Consider the following 16,572-nt stretch of genomic DNA (forward strand, 5'->3'; position numbering starts at 1 on the left):
AATTGCACTGTACCGCAATAATGTATTCGTTAAGGGGGTATTTTTTCATTTCATTTTTTACTATCCCCCGCAAAAAAAACGAAAATATGCCGCAGCAAAGGAAACGCGCGCAATAATCCCTTTGAACTGTTATTTTTTTGTACGCGATTTATGCACTAATTACCCGCAACCGCGGTTTTGAATCGTGTTTTGATTACGACCGACACGCGACTTCACTGTGAATAACGATTTGCAGGCTGCTGAGTATTATGTTTATGTATATGATGTATGTATAAGAGAGTTAGTAGATAGAGTGAGTGATGAGGGTGCAGCACATGCGAATGGACTTCTAAAAGTCTGTCATGGCCTTTATATTTACCAGTTTAGGGTGTATAACATTATAATGTACCTACCTATATATTACTATTTATTGTTAGCGTTTTGAATATAATCGTTTGTTTATATTAAATAAAATAATACATTTATGTACAGTAAGTATACATTATATACCTATTTATTAAAGTAATTATTCCAAAGAAGAACATTCGAATGCGGCTAGCGAATTAAAATTGTCTTTGAATCGATTTTAGAAAATTAACATATAGTAATTGTAAAACGCATATCTTGTACTTACAATATATATATTATAAATAAGTAATAACACATTGGAAATATTTCATACTATTATATGATTAACTAAATCATAGATATGTTATGTTATATCACTTATATCTAATATAATATGTAGATTGTAGATACATGTAAATAATAATTAATATGCTAAATTAATTGTATCAGTTAAATATTTGAATTTAAAAATGTTATATTTTACTTTGACTTTGTCGTTGAAATTAATATAATGGAACAATGTATTCATTAACTTATATATGGTATATATTAACGAACTATACTTAACAAATTACCATAAGTACCTACCTATATTATTTTTTATCGATAAACATTAATAAATAATATCAAATATTATAATGATTAAGACTAAAAAATAATACGAACAATTATTAAAACCGAATATAATATTATGATATATTAATAATTATTAAATAATATTCATTATGGTTTAATTTTTAAGATATTATTATATATTATGAAAATATTACTTTTGGAGCAGCTTCCAGTTGAGTGAAATGTTTTTCTGGCATTTTCTGGTTTTAGCTTCAACAAAAATAACAAATAACATTTGCAAGTGAGTTAATTGTTGATAATGAATTTCGATACATTACATCAAAAAATCATTATGGTAGTGGTCAACGAAATAATTTTTTATAAACTTTTCGACGGAACAGTGTTTTTTTAAAAATTAAATTGCGTTGTATGGGTTACATTAACTATGCATAGCGCATGCTCACCGATTAATATTTTCCTTCCAATAATAAATGTATTAAATTTCTTATGTTTTGAATTAAATGATTACTTAAGGATCATATTTTCAAATTTTTGGATTTTTTAACATTTGATGAGTACATTATAATTTATAACTATACGAAACTTTTTTTAAACGAGAACAAAAAAAATTATCTGCCTATAACAATTTATAATAAAAAGGTTGGTTTCTATTTGAAAAAAAAAGTTTGTCATTTAGATTGACACTGAATGCTGCTTAAAAGATAAAATATTTCTAACTTGAAAATATGGTATGTATTTATTTATATTTCAAATATGACATAAATTTATTATTAAAGGAAATAATGGCGGTAAGCATGCTTAGTGAATCAACCTGTAGGTATATATTTTATGAATTGGCAGGAAAATCGTATTAACAATTATAATCACGAATTTCTGATCACTTAGAATATACAAAGGTATTATGTATACATATATTATAAACGTATCTCGGTTTTATGAACAGTGACTGCAGAATTTTTGAATTATAATTATCGATTATTTTTCAATATTTTCCTCCTTACTATAGTCGTTTTACACTGTAGCGTGCAATGGAAATATTATATTTATTTATTTTTTAGGAAAATAAAAGGTAGGTATAGCAAATATAAGTACCTCACATATAAGTAGACAGCGGCAATAATGGTAATATAATCTGTCAGTTTAACTGTCGAGTTAAATATATCGAGAATGAATTTAATTTAATAACATTGATTCGCACACGACACAATTATTTTATTATAAACTACAATAATACATTGATCGTGGCTCCACCCCCTAGCTGAAATGCCCCATCCCTCTTCGATTTGTATTGTCGTGGTACCCCGTCCACTGCCGACGGCAGCTTTTTGTCAAGCACCGCGAGCTAACATCGCGTTTATCCACACACATACACATACCCTCGTGGTCTTTTTTATTGTTCATCTTCTTATGTGTACTTTTTTTTTTATTATGACTATTGTCCGCACGTATATTTATATATTATATATATGCGTAGCGTGGCCATGACGGTCCCCGCAGTATTTACCTACCATTGCAACGTAGGGCCCGCGACAATGGGACCCTGCAGCAGCAGTACCAGAGCATGGGGGCAGATGGTATGTTGGATGGTTTTCTAATTCAGAAAACCGCTAGTGAAAAAAAAACGGTTCTTTTATAATAATAATATCATCGTCACCACCACCGCCACCGCCGCCGCCGTCGTAATATTATATATTGTTCCCCCCTGCGGCGTGTGTGTGTCGTAAGAATAGAAAACATGCCCGGCTAATATTTATACTGAGCAAGCCGCATAATTCGGTTAAATGTATCTATATACGTAAGTCCACCGAGGGGGCGCGAACCGCGGGGAGGAGCAACCAAAAATGAAAAAAAAAGACCGTTGACAGCAGTATATATATAATAGTTGATAGGTATTATACAACACGGAATCAAATGACAACAACAGAATCATCCATCGATGTATGTGTGTATGTGTCTATACGTGATTAGGTTTTAATAGGCTCCCCGTACACCGCTCTCCACCATTTTCACACGAAACCCGGGGGCAATGAATCCCCTGATCAAACATGCTATACGTGCTCGATGTTTATATATACAAGATGGTTTATTGGCTCTGGCGGTATATGATATTATATATATAGTCGCTGAAACAACAGATCGTGGTAAATTAAATGGACAAATTGTACCTTTTTATTTTTTTATTTAAGACAATATCCCCTTTGAAGTTTTACAAATGAAAAAGTATCCCGTCGCGTATACTATTTATATTTATTGATGACCATTAAACATTAAAGAATAAACACGAGATAACTATATACTTATTTTTTTTTAAACAGGAACGTATTTATATAGTCGTTAATTATTACACTTCACATTAATTATATAATCAAATAATATTATAAAAGTTCAATTAGGTGGTATAATAATTATTAAAATGTTATTATAAATAAAATAATAAATAGTATAAAAATTTGATTTGTACGGTAATTCATTAACGCTAAGTGTGACAACTAATTTTTAAAGTTACTAAAGATTCTAATTTACTTTTATTTAATTAGAGATTCTTATTCGAAAACTTGATGAATGCTTAAATTTTAGTCCACTCATCAAAAGTAATTAAAAATACACACTAAAAATAAATTGAACATTTAACTTGAGTTCATAATTATAAAATTTATAACCCAACTTTTTCCCGACGGGAAAATGAACAAATTCAAAATATAATGATGTGTTTTGGTTTTAGAATAGGCTCATTAGTTCTCGGGAAAATCGGTGGCGTTATACATCGTTTTATGAATTAATTTGATCGAGATGGGCAATATAGCCTATAGCGGATTGGATATAGCACTTAATAAATTTTCGATTGTGGTTCAATCTACTTATATTTTTCTGATATTTTTAAAAATTAACTCTGAAAATTTCATAAAAATCGGTTTAGTATTTTTCCATACGCTACATAATTATACAGACAATTTTGTTTGAATTTTTATCTGTGAGCAATGACAACCCTAAATATACTTATATTTATAATTTGATTTTATAAAACAAAAACAAAGATATTCTTGAATTTTATTTTATTTAGCTTATAGAATATTATATAAGATTATTTTAAATAATCAATCTATACAATATACTATATAAGTTATAATTTAAGATTGAATTATAGTTTAACTACCTGTACTACAGAGTACAGACATTCAATATTGGCATTACTTAAAGATGTTTCCAATAACCTATTGTGCCTAAAAAAACTAAAATATGATATATTCCAATCGTTATTGAACTTACACGAAGCTCATCAGGATAACTATATATATATATATAAAGTTTATTCCCACATAATATGGTCTATAAACATCGCGCATTAGTTGACTAATAAATATTTTAAATTGGTATATTATAATCATAATGTTATAAAATAAAATATAAAAGATACGATTGCTAAATTATAATAATTAATTAGAAGTATACGTATATCCATATTTTTATAAATAAGTAATAACTGTAGTCATATTATTACCTACATAGAAATTTAAAATATAATATTAACCCTTCGTATATTATTTAAGCTTATACTTAGTAGAATTCGTACAATAAATTCATGATCAAAGTAGAAACAGAAAGTTGTATAAATATTCCACAAAAGTACTTCATATTGATAAAAACAATAATATTAGTTGGCAATTAAACTTAATTTTTTTTATGGAATATTATAATTTATTATTAGATATAGGTATTATATTATATTATAGTAGCCAGTTGGTAGCTGATATGTAGCTGGTTTAAGGTTGCAGACATTATGTCTAGACTGATCAAGATAATCATTTATATGCCGCCTTCTAATTATATGGAAGTGATAAAGTTGTATTTATATCATTAATTTTTATTTTGTAGTAATTAATATTTGGTATAATTCGCGATAAGAAATATTTTGAAAAATAAACTATATAAATAAGCGAATATTGCCAATACTATTAATTCGTAACATCAATAACTACCGTTGAGTTAAAACAATAAAATATTAAGATTAATGTACCTACCTAGGTGGATATTAAATTATTATTTTCTTATTAATTATTATACAGATGTGCGTTTATTGTTTTCATTATTTTCGTTTGTATTTGTTTGATTATTAAGTTCATTACATATATTATATTACGAATATTTTTAACATACAATTACATACACCATTTATCTACGTGGAAAATGTAAAGGTTATGTAATATTGTAACTACGTGTTTTACTTACATACTATAATACTACCAAAAAGATAATGCATTAACATATTATTATAAACATTTTATATATTCTCTTTTTAATTTTCATTGACCAATAAGTTATAATTTCTAGTGCTTATAATTTTGTATAGTAATTTTTTACTGTCTAATTATAATATAATATAAAAATGGTTTACAGAAAATCACAAATATTCTAACTGATTATAATCATAACCTACCTATAGGTACTTATAGGCATTGTTTATCTTTAAATTAATTTTGATTTAATCACAGAACGAAAAAAATAAATCGTCCTATATAGGTATTTTGCTTTATCAATATTTGAAATTAGTGATAAAACCAAGTGGAAAATTATTGTTGTATATAGTTACGTTTATTATCATTAGAGACGCGACTAACAATAAACTAACAGGTTTCTATAACTTATCCATACATACAGATAATATTAATAATAATGAAAATTCGATTTGAGTATATAATCGTGAATAAGAAATGACAATTTTTGAATACTTAAAAAGGCAAATTAAATCAATGATTGGAATCATGTGCAGTGTTAAATCAACTTTTAAATAAGTCGCATAAGTATTTATTTTTTGCAGTTTCCCGTTTGGTATGTCGGCTTTTGATAAAATATTCGCGTATTTGTGTACTGTCTAGCCAAGTACGACCTAGGTATATTATTTACGAGCTTACCTATAACTAATAATAATAATAATAATACGTGACTGCGACGTGTTTAAAAACGCGAGATCACCACTTACCGATTAAGGTCCGTCGGGTTGGTCGGGCGCGTTTGTGCCTCAGCGCATACGACGGTTGTAGTTGCCGTGTGCGGTTACGAATAATCCTGTTGTGCCGGCACCGCCGTCGAACCGATCATAATACAATAATAATATTATTATGATACTATCGCACTGCAGTTATTACGATTTTTAGTTTTCGCGGGCGTGGAATGGGTGTCCGGAACGAAATCGAGACAAAAAAAAAAGCCGACGGAATATCAGGTACGGCGTAGTGGACGAAAGTGACGCGTGACCGCCGTCCGAACTCGGAAAACCAAAAATGAAACCCGACGACAGATAATAATTATCGAAAAAAGTCGGCGCGACGTTTTTACACGACACGAGATCGGCGTGTCGGGCGGAGATCCTCGCGGGTCCGGTGACGCCGATAGATCAGAGGCGATCAACCGATTTACGCGTCGGCGAAGACCGGGCGCGAGCGCGTCAGTGCGTGTTTGTGTGCGTGTGTACAGTCACGTCGCGCGTGTTACAGCGTTCGCGTTTTTCCGCCGGGCCGTGCGTGCGCGATGTGTGTACGTACCGTTCGGTATATGTTAGGTGGTGAGCGCGCGCGCGTCGTACGGTTCGATCCACACGACTGCGTCCGTCTCGTCCGCGGTGGCGTCTCGGCGGCAATACTCGCGAGTCGCGACTCTTCGGCGGCGGCGGCGGCGGCGGTCGCGCGCCCTACGCAGACTCCACCCCGCCGCCGATCCCCTACCCCGTCCGTCCCACCGCAAACCGGCCCGGTGGGCGGAGCGTTCTCCTGTGTGTGTTCGCGTCGTCGTCGGCAGTCGGATACCCCTTCTCCCCCTTCCAGAAGACTAGCGGCGCTCGCACCCCCCCGGCCGAAGATCGGCGGCGGCGGCGGTGGTTGTTGGTTTGCGCGGCGTTGGGTGCCGGTGGCGGTGGTGGCGGTGGCGCGGACGATCGCGGCGTCGGCGTTTCGCAGAGGGCGAAGAAGAAGCGAACGGCCGCGAGGGGAGAGGGCGACGTCCCTGCCGCCGAAGTCGAGCGCCGAGTTCGCGGCGGTGGTGGTCCTCGTGTGCGCCGCCGCATTCTCGCCGTCTGCAAATATATAGGTAATAATATTATTATAATATATTATGCGATGTGTACACGCGCACGACGACGATATGTGCGTTGCATTATTATTTACCGCTCGCGTGTAATGCAATATAATATTAAATGACCACGATATATAACGTTAAAGTATTCCGATTTGATGTGACCCAACTTTACATATCTGTACACTATAATAATATATTACATGATCTACGACTTTTGGCTGTTGCAGCGTGATTCCTATTTCCCGAGGTGATATCGTAAGAGTATTCCTGCAGTGTATCCTGTGGGATTCGGCACTCGTGAGTGACGACGAATTAGTTTCGCTGCAATGGCTATCCCCGACGCGTGATTCTCAATATACAGTACGACAGCATCAGTCGGTCGATATGATTATGATATACAATCATATATGTTTGTTTATTTGTTTGCTTATTGTACATTAACTCCTTCTAATGTTACGAGATAGTGGACTTTATATGTTTAAGAAACCCATTATATACATTTTAATATACTTATGCATCGATTATTTAAATATTAAATAAAATAATTATTATAAAAAATAAAAATGTTTTTTTTACTAAACCAACGATTTGTTAAAATTCATCATTTTATTTTTGTTTAAAAGTTTATTAAAAATGTCATTATGTTTATCATTTTCGATATTAAATTAATACTAAATTACTTTATATTCAGAAAATTGAATATAAAAATGTCCTCACTCCTCAGTAGATATATATATGTATGTATATTGTATATTATATATTATATTTATAATATCAAAGTAACCATCATTATTGTTGATGAGAACATTTTACTAAAATGATCATTAAAAAGTTTGGAGTTTGTCTGAGTTAGCCGTTTTCCATACAGCGTTGAGTTGTATTTATATAAGTGAATACTGAATACCTACCTAATGCGATTTAATATTGTACTTTATCTTATAAATGAATAGATAGTTTTGTTTTTATTTTTTTCGTAAACATAAAAAAGTTGTTTTATTGTCGAATCTGTCGAGGTTGATTTATTTGCATTATTTTTTATTAATCGCCTTTTATATATTTCTTTTTGTACTTACTTTCTGCCAAAATAATTATAATCAATATGGTTTCACTGTTTCACGAAATAATATGCTAGGTTTATTTTTTTAATATACAATATATTTCTTAATATTTTTTTTTTCAATATGATACGCACTTAAATTAAAAAAAAATATCTAATATTTAAATTATTGGAAATAGGTTTAAGTAAAAGAATAAATCTAACTAAACCTTTTGAAAATAATAAAAATAAATTATTAACTACGAGTATATGTTTTATAAATACCTATACAGTTTTTTTAAATCATATTGAAGATCACAAAGAAAAATATATAGGGGTGTTTATCGAGTTCAAATGCATAAAAATAACTACTATAATGTTTAATATGTAAAACCAAAATTATACTTAATATTATATTATATTATTCCATTTCCATATTCCATTTAAATAACTCAAAATCATAGGTAAACGATGCAGACCTATAAGGCTATATTATATACCTATAAATGAAATATTGTATTGAAGATAATTTAAGCAATTAAGCATATGAGTTTTTAATATTTAACTATATAATAAACGATATGATATTATTTATTTTATTTATTTTATTGTATGCAGAAAAGAGTTATACCTAATATTATATTACATTTAAAGTGATAAATAAAATTATGCTCAATCAAAATATTTATTTCTATATTAATAATAGTAATAATAATGAATTCTGTTGTAACAAAATGATAATATTAGAAAATTAAATAATTTTACCTCAGCAGATTGCTGTAGGTTGAGTGTGTACAATAATGATACAGTTAAAAAAAATAACCCCGCACTATATATAATATATATACATATATATAACCATATATAGTTGTATAGTCGCATAGTATATTATAAATACGTACATAATAAATATATTTGTGTATATATCTATACGATCTGCCACACTTCGGTTGTATAGGTAACTGATACTACTGTTATGTTAAACAAGACAGTATACTAACATTATTATTTATATACGTATAATGTAATATTAGTCACTTTAGCTTTATTTTATTATATTATACAAGTCGATGACACGCAACATGCTCCCCCGTGACATCGAAATCCTCCTTTTGCCAATGTTACCGTTGGTTCTGCAGCAGTAGGTATAGTGATACAATATAATATAATATTATGTTTACGTCTTTACGATATAATAGGTATAATAAGTATGTGCCTATACTGCTATGTATATACCACACTCATATTAAGCATGGTTCACATCACACGAATTAACTGGAGCGTAATATAATAATATTATTTATATATATATAATATACTAGATACCGATATTAAAATGATTTTTTCTCTGTCTTTGAACCAGATTTTTAGGGCATGAAAATAATTATGTATACTTATAATACTATACAGTTGCACTAGTGTGTATTGGTAAATATTGTCGGTCATTCAACATATGGCATATATGCGTTAAACACGGTACATTTCCGACGAACAAATTATTCGGGAACTTGTGAGGAACATATTATAGGTATAAAAGCTAGCATGCTATATTATATTAGTATATAACATTAATTATATTAAAGTATTATATATTTCTGTACCTATTATATTGTATGCATTTCCTTTCTACTTTCGCCAAATCAGATTTTAACTATCTAAAAAAAAAAAATAAAAGATGTTAATACTTTGTTCTTGGATCCTCGGTATATTACATAACTTCAGAATAACATTTAGAATGATAGTTACCATTTTAGTAAAATTAAATGGGCCGTAAACTATTTGCAACCTATAAATAGAAATAAGTATTCTGTATAAGTGCATAATACATTAATATAATATATTATTGAATTCAAACAATATTCAATAAGACGTTAAAATATATTTTATCAAATCTTAGTAATATTATACAAATTTAAAAATGCAAGTACTCAGTACTTAGTATATAATTAAATACCTAATTAAATTTATAATATTAAAATATTGTAAAATATATTAAATATAAAATAATATTATATATATATATATATATATTATATATATTTATATGTATTTTTTATGAACTTATTATATACCTCAGCTAGTGTACCTATATGCATAATATTTATATATATACAGTATACACGTAACCAAACCTAATTTGTATATAAATATATAATGTTTTATATACAGTATACACTGTATAATATTAAAAAATAAAATTTGATATACATGAGTAAATTTCGTTCGGGGTTAAAAGTGTTTAATTGATGTTTACTTCCAGGTAGTTTTAGTAAGTATTATATAGGAACCAGGTGGCGAGGAAATATTGTTTGGACGCCCCTAATGTAAACACTAAACGGCTTACTTCTAAGACATTTTCAACACGCATGTTTTCCACAACCCTGATATATACCACATTAAAAAACCGTTAATTCTTAGTGGGAAACAAGGGGAAATATCTTTTATAAAATATATATAATTGGCGTATAACCGTCATTTATACATATACACAGATGTAGTGATAATAAACATATAACAATTTTTTTTTTAATTTGCGTTTTATAAATTTATAAAACATAGGTAATATTATATAATATATATCTACTTTATTGGTAAGTACACTGTTACAATCAACAATACAAAGCATAGTAAGATTATTTAATAATGAAATTTAGTATAAAATAATTAATATGTATTTTTTATTCCTAATATCATGCATAGGTACCTCTATTTAATCTTTAAAATTTGTCAAATATTTGAATAGGTTTAGATTTTTATCATAGGTTATATTTTTAAATTATTATAAATGCCTAGTATATTATTTTACATTATTACATGTCAATCGTTTATATTATGTGAATCACATTTGTTTGAATTTTAATCAACATTGTTTCCATACTATTCTATAATTAATTGCTTTGTTTCATTTAAAATATACTGTATTAATGTAGTATTATGTTCTTACGTATCCGTAAATTGCGATTTATAGTGCACTTATAATTTATAATAATATAAAAATATATAATATAACAATTACCATTATACTATATTATGATATTTTTTAAAATATTACAAATAACCTATTTCGTGACTTATTTTTACCATTATAGTTATAGGTACATGCACATGCAAAAATTATTATTAATTATACATTATAGTATATATAGTATAAATATAGTTTATATGCATATGCAGGGTGATTTTTTTACCAAACAACACTCATTATTTCAAAAAGTAAAGATTTTTTTTTAAATTTTTAGATACATGTTTTTCTACAACTGTATAACATTTTAATTTCTTTCTTTCTTATATTAATTAATAGTAAAAAACTCAGCTTTTGATTTTCAAATGGCCACCTCTATTAATCATTACATTAATTAATAAAGCCATTTTTTCATGAATTTTCACGTTAAAATTTTTAACTTTCGTTAATCCGTAGGCGAGTTATAGCTGCTCAATGTTGGTTGTTTTTAGAAAGTTTTTTAGTGTACTATCACTTATGTTTTTATCAGTACTAATTAGTCAGAATTGGAATTTTTATTTGTAAAGTCCAGAAGCTATAATAGTAATGAATTCGATGTCATAGACGTCATGGTGTAGCTGAGATTGGTGATAATATTTGTACCTGTTATTACCTGCCGGCTGCCATATCTTATTATCAATTCTCATATAATTATAATTCATTGGACTAATATTACTATTATAAATACTAATGAGTTATAACATATTTACACTCAATAACTTATCAATACTACCCAACTTTGAAGAGCTATATCTCATCAACGTTTTAATGAAAAATGAAAATTTTAATATGATAATACATAGAAAAATTAGTCTTATTGATAAAAATTATATACCTATATAGGTTATCATTTAAAAATCAAAATTTGATAGTGGCTTACCTTATAAATATAAGGGTGAAAATATGGAAGAGTTCTACAATTCTAGAACAGTAATGTATGGATCTTAAATTTTGAATAAACCCAATAGGTACTTTTTAAAATGATGAGTGTTGTTTAATAAAAAAATCACCCTGTATATAAAGTATAGACTTTTGAGTACAATATATGTTATAATATTTATTTTATTACAATATACCTAAACATTTTCTTTTCCACACATATTATTTCATTTTATAAAAGTACTGAATTTATATTATTATAAAATTAATTTTCATATAGAATAGGTATATATATATATTATAATCCGTTGTAGATAATTCTGTTACAAGTAATAATAGATTAATAATAAAAAATAATCAATAAAATACATGTATACTATAATTATTCACAAGTATGTTCACCCTCGTTTTTTATTTTTTTATTTTTTTTTTTAATATACTTTAATACCATATTTTTAAATTATTAAGATATTTTTACTGTTCAAAAAGTTTCCCGTAAAAATATATAAACTTGTGTTGATAATTCCAAACGGCACAATACTTCTTTTCAAATGAAATTGATACTGATTAAGAAAGATATTGTATGCTACTCCAGCTACTTTTAAAATTCACGGCCAAGTGTATAATATAAAATGAGTTTATTGATGGGGTAGGTAGAGTATTTTTCACATAGCCTATTATACATAGGATCATCTCGAATAGGGGACCCAGACCAATTTTGATTTTTGCTGATTTTATAACTAAAAATATTATTTATTCAAAAATTACTTTATTTTTACACAATTTTTTCATTTTCAAATATGAACATCGAACAAATCAATTATTTAATAAACAGAGAAACTTTTACCGTTGTTGATTTGATTTATTAACTTTTTATTGTAGACTTATGTGATAGTTAAAGTTTATTATAAAATATTGACAAAACAAAAGGGCTTTTAAATTTTAACTAGTATTCACTATTTTTTTACTATGTAAATATTTATTTATGTTAATGATTCAATTATAATTGTTCATTTTAATGACCACTGAAATGTTATAATTGTTTTTAAATTGACATCATGTCGCAGTGCACATTTTAGATAAAAGTAGTAGAGTTATAAGTTTTAATCAAAAAATCATAATTTTTTTACTTTTATTTGTATATTTTCAAATTATTTAATTTCTCAGTATAAAGTTTATGTAGTGTTAATCAAGCAACCATCTTATGAAAAAAATTTTAACTCTACAGTGTACATAAAAAAAAAGAAATAATAGTTTTCTAAAGCAAAAATTAAAACGTCATTATTATTCAAAAAGGATGGCAATGTATAAACGTTAAACATGAATATATGCAATATGCATATATAATATAAGTACCAGCAAACATATTTTACATAGTATCTAATGATATAAAAGTAAGCACAACTTTTAAATATTCACTACACGACGTACCTATTTACCTTTGATCTTATATATCACATCACTATTTTTACGTTATTATTTTATAATTGCGTTTTAATAAATGAAATGTAACAATAAACATTTGTAGGTACCTACTTCAAAAAATAGTTGTATATGTTGTTAAGTGTACAAATAAACATAACGTGGTCTTAAAATATTGTAATAATAATATTAATTAATAATACAATTAATACATAGCTTTATATAATTATATACATTTATTGATTAATTATATACCGCTATACCTACACAAGTACAATAACGAAGAAAAAAGTTCATGATTTTAATGTGTTTTTAATTTTTATAGAATATATGATGGATGATGTATGACGTATGTATATTTGTAATTTAAGAATAATATGTGAGTGTGAGATAGGAATATTTGAGCATTTTTGGTAAAACTTCAAAGTTTAGATGAGTGCGTTAAATGTTAATACATTAAGTATTTGAATATCGTTTAGGTGGTTATGGAGGTGATGTTTAATGTCTTATAGTATGTTTTATAGTCCTATTTTTTATGTTTATTTTAGGTTTCAGATATATGCAATAATGCACTGTGCAGCGCATTTTCTTATAGAACTATATCATTCATATGCTATCACGGTTATTATACTATGTGGTTATTATTTTTTTATTTATATTAATGATAGGTTTGTACTTTGTATATCGTACAGTATAATTAACTAAGCATGCTCTTACCCGACTTACCCCCATTTTGTAATTATAATAATACATTAAATAAATTTAATTTAAATTATTCATTTATTAATTTTTATGATTTTCGAGTGACGGTCTAAACTTTTTTTTATTTTCAAACGAAAAAAAAAAATGTAAAGTAAATTGTTAAGGAGTTAATAGTTAATATTTTTGAAAATTTTGATATATGTAGGTACCTATCTAAATCAAAATATGAATAAGTAGTTTGTTATTAAAATGTATGTGAGTACTTAGGGTATTATAATTTTTAACAATGATTTTACAAAAAAACAAGATAATTATAATATTTCATCTAGTATACTATTATTATACTTGAACATTTTTTACAACTTGTATACATTTTAAATGTTAATAGATTAATGTATTTAATATTTTAATTTCTACATTATTTTAAAATTTTCACATATACCAAACCTATTAGGTATCAAACTAAATTGTATATAAGTACCAACCTGATTAATGCAGTTAATATTTTTCAAATTGTTATATCTGATATAATATGTTAATATTAGGTATAACTTGTAACTAGGGTATATACGAACTTATTATAATATAGAGAAAGTTAAAAGACTACATTTATAGATAAGTATATAGGTGTAAATTATAATATTCAACCATGACTTCCAGCTGAATTCAACGTCGTCAGAAAACATCACGTTTCCAAAAAAATCCTTAAGTATTATTGAAACATATGCTATATTTTATACAATATAACTACTTTTTGGTCATGCGAAATATAATATCTACTGGTTTCTACGTCTATCTAGGATAACATTTTTTTTTGTTTTAAATGTTTCAATACATTTTTGTTGACCAAGGTATATTGTAATATAGGAATATTATAATAATAACACAAACTGCAGTGTATATTACCTATTTAATTTATCCGTACGTTCGTTTATCCTATACGTCCTATATATATTATACATCAGTATATTATACTATATATGCAATATTGAATATACAACCATACGTTTTATCTACTTATCTACATACCTATTATATACGATGTATATGATCTAGTTGACGCTACGTTTCTCATCTAACTCGGTGCACGCGTAGAGATAGGTCTATAATAATATTATGTAAATTGTATATATGCATAATAATAATAATAATATTATTATTATTATTACGTTATAACAATATAATATACATAATAATTATAAATAATATCATCAGTGTACCTTTGCGGCGGGAGAGCGCGGGGTTCGTTAGACCGGGCCCACCATTGGCCGCTCGGTCCCAACCAATTACTTCCGACCGACTGCGTGCGCCCACGTCCGTATATACCTATACATATACTATACACTATATTGTACGCATTATAATGCGGCACGGTAGGCGACCAGTGTTTTATACACCACTACCGCGGTAGCTATGTTTGTATGATAATTAATAAGTTTAAGTTGTATTATATTTAATGGTATATAACTAAATAACTAAACTACAACTTAGGTATTACCATTACCATTATTATTTCTACTAGGTAAGTACCTACTACAATGAATACGCTACCGCGACCACCGCCGTTTGAAGTCGTGGTCGCTGACACCTTAGATTTCCATAATTAATATTATGTTCGTTAGTAGATATTAACTATAAACAGTTATAGTTACACTTTATTGATTATATAAAATAATATAGGCGACGAGTGTGTGAAACAGTGCTATAATATAGGCCATAGCTCATAGTTAGTGGAAGATAGTGTTGCAGTTTCCCCGCATTTTGTCGTGTGTACCTACAGTAGGTACACTCGTAATCTGCAACGATATTCCAATGCGTTGAACTCTTTGTGGATCTTGAAAATGATTGAGAAATCACGATGTCAAACGATGCACTGTAGTTGTAGCTTAAACGACCATGTGAATTTAAATCAAATCAAATAATATTTATATACTCGTTATGTATCTTGAACGGCGTGACACGAAATACGGAAACCGAAATTTAACGTATTAAATATATTGCGCACTATGTGGTACAATTGAATGCGATTTTACTGACTTGCAGTGACCAATGACGTTAGATATGTATAGCTACTATCGCGGTCTTTTATGTTGGTGAGCGGTTTTAATGGAAAACGATAGTGGCCGTTGAGAGTTTTTATCTGCGTCTAATGTACGCACTCTGTATCCAGTATCTGTATATACAATCTGTACAATACATAATATAATACACATCTTGTCACTCTACAGTCTACACTTGATTTAAATTTTGTAGTACCTGTACTAATTCTATGACTGTGAAGCTTACATTTTAGCATTGCAATAATAATAATAATCATAAATGCATGTATATATATTATTCGTGAATTTGATGGTAACTAAGTGTGTATACAAGTACAACTATTTTGTTCATACGAGTAAAAGCCATGTGTATTGATCTAAATAAAGATGATTCTATTTTATGTACATTGTAGTATTGTACTATTTGACAAAATCAAATTTGACTTGCAAAAATCCGAAAACCGTTTAACATGTAAATTGAGTTTTATGTATATTTCTGCAGAGTCGTTATTCTGCAGATG

The 16,572-nt window shown here is 28.3% G+C and overlaps 1 protein-coding gene across 3 annotated transcripts in view; it reads right to left on the reverse strand.

Moving 5' to 3' along the window:
- LOC114125166 (paired box protein Pax-6-like) overlaps positions 1–6,517 on the reverse strand; it is a 46,685-nt gene extending 40,168 nt beyond the window's left edge. The window contains exons 1-2 of one of the 3 annotated variants that reach the window (XM_050199800.1): positions 5,882–6,517; positions 1,098–1,152 (exon numbers count right to left, since the gene is read on the reverse strand). In XM_050199800.1, the coding sequence (XP_050055757.1) occupies positions 1,098–1,139 (42 nt within the window). In that variant the 5' untranslated portion in view covers positions 1,140–1,152; positions 5,882–6,517. The remainder of the gene's footprint in view (positions 1–1,097; positions 1,153–5,881) is intronic. The other 2 variants (XM_050199798.1, XM_050199799.1) reach the window with 2 other exon arrangements.
- Between the last annotated feature and the right edge of the window lie 10,055 nt (positions 6,518–16,572).

This window comes from Aphis gossypii, chromosome 2 (genome assembly GCF_020184175.1).
Source record: "Aphis gossypii isolate Hap1 chromosome 2, ASM2018417v2, whole genome shotgun sequence".
In the NCBI taxonomy this organism is placed as follows: domain Eukaryota; kingdom Metazoa; phylum Arthropoda; class Insecta; order Hemiptera; family Aphididae; genus Aphis; species Aphis gossypii.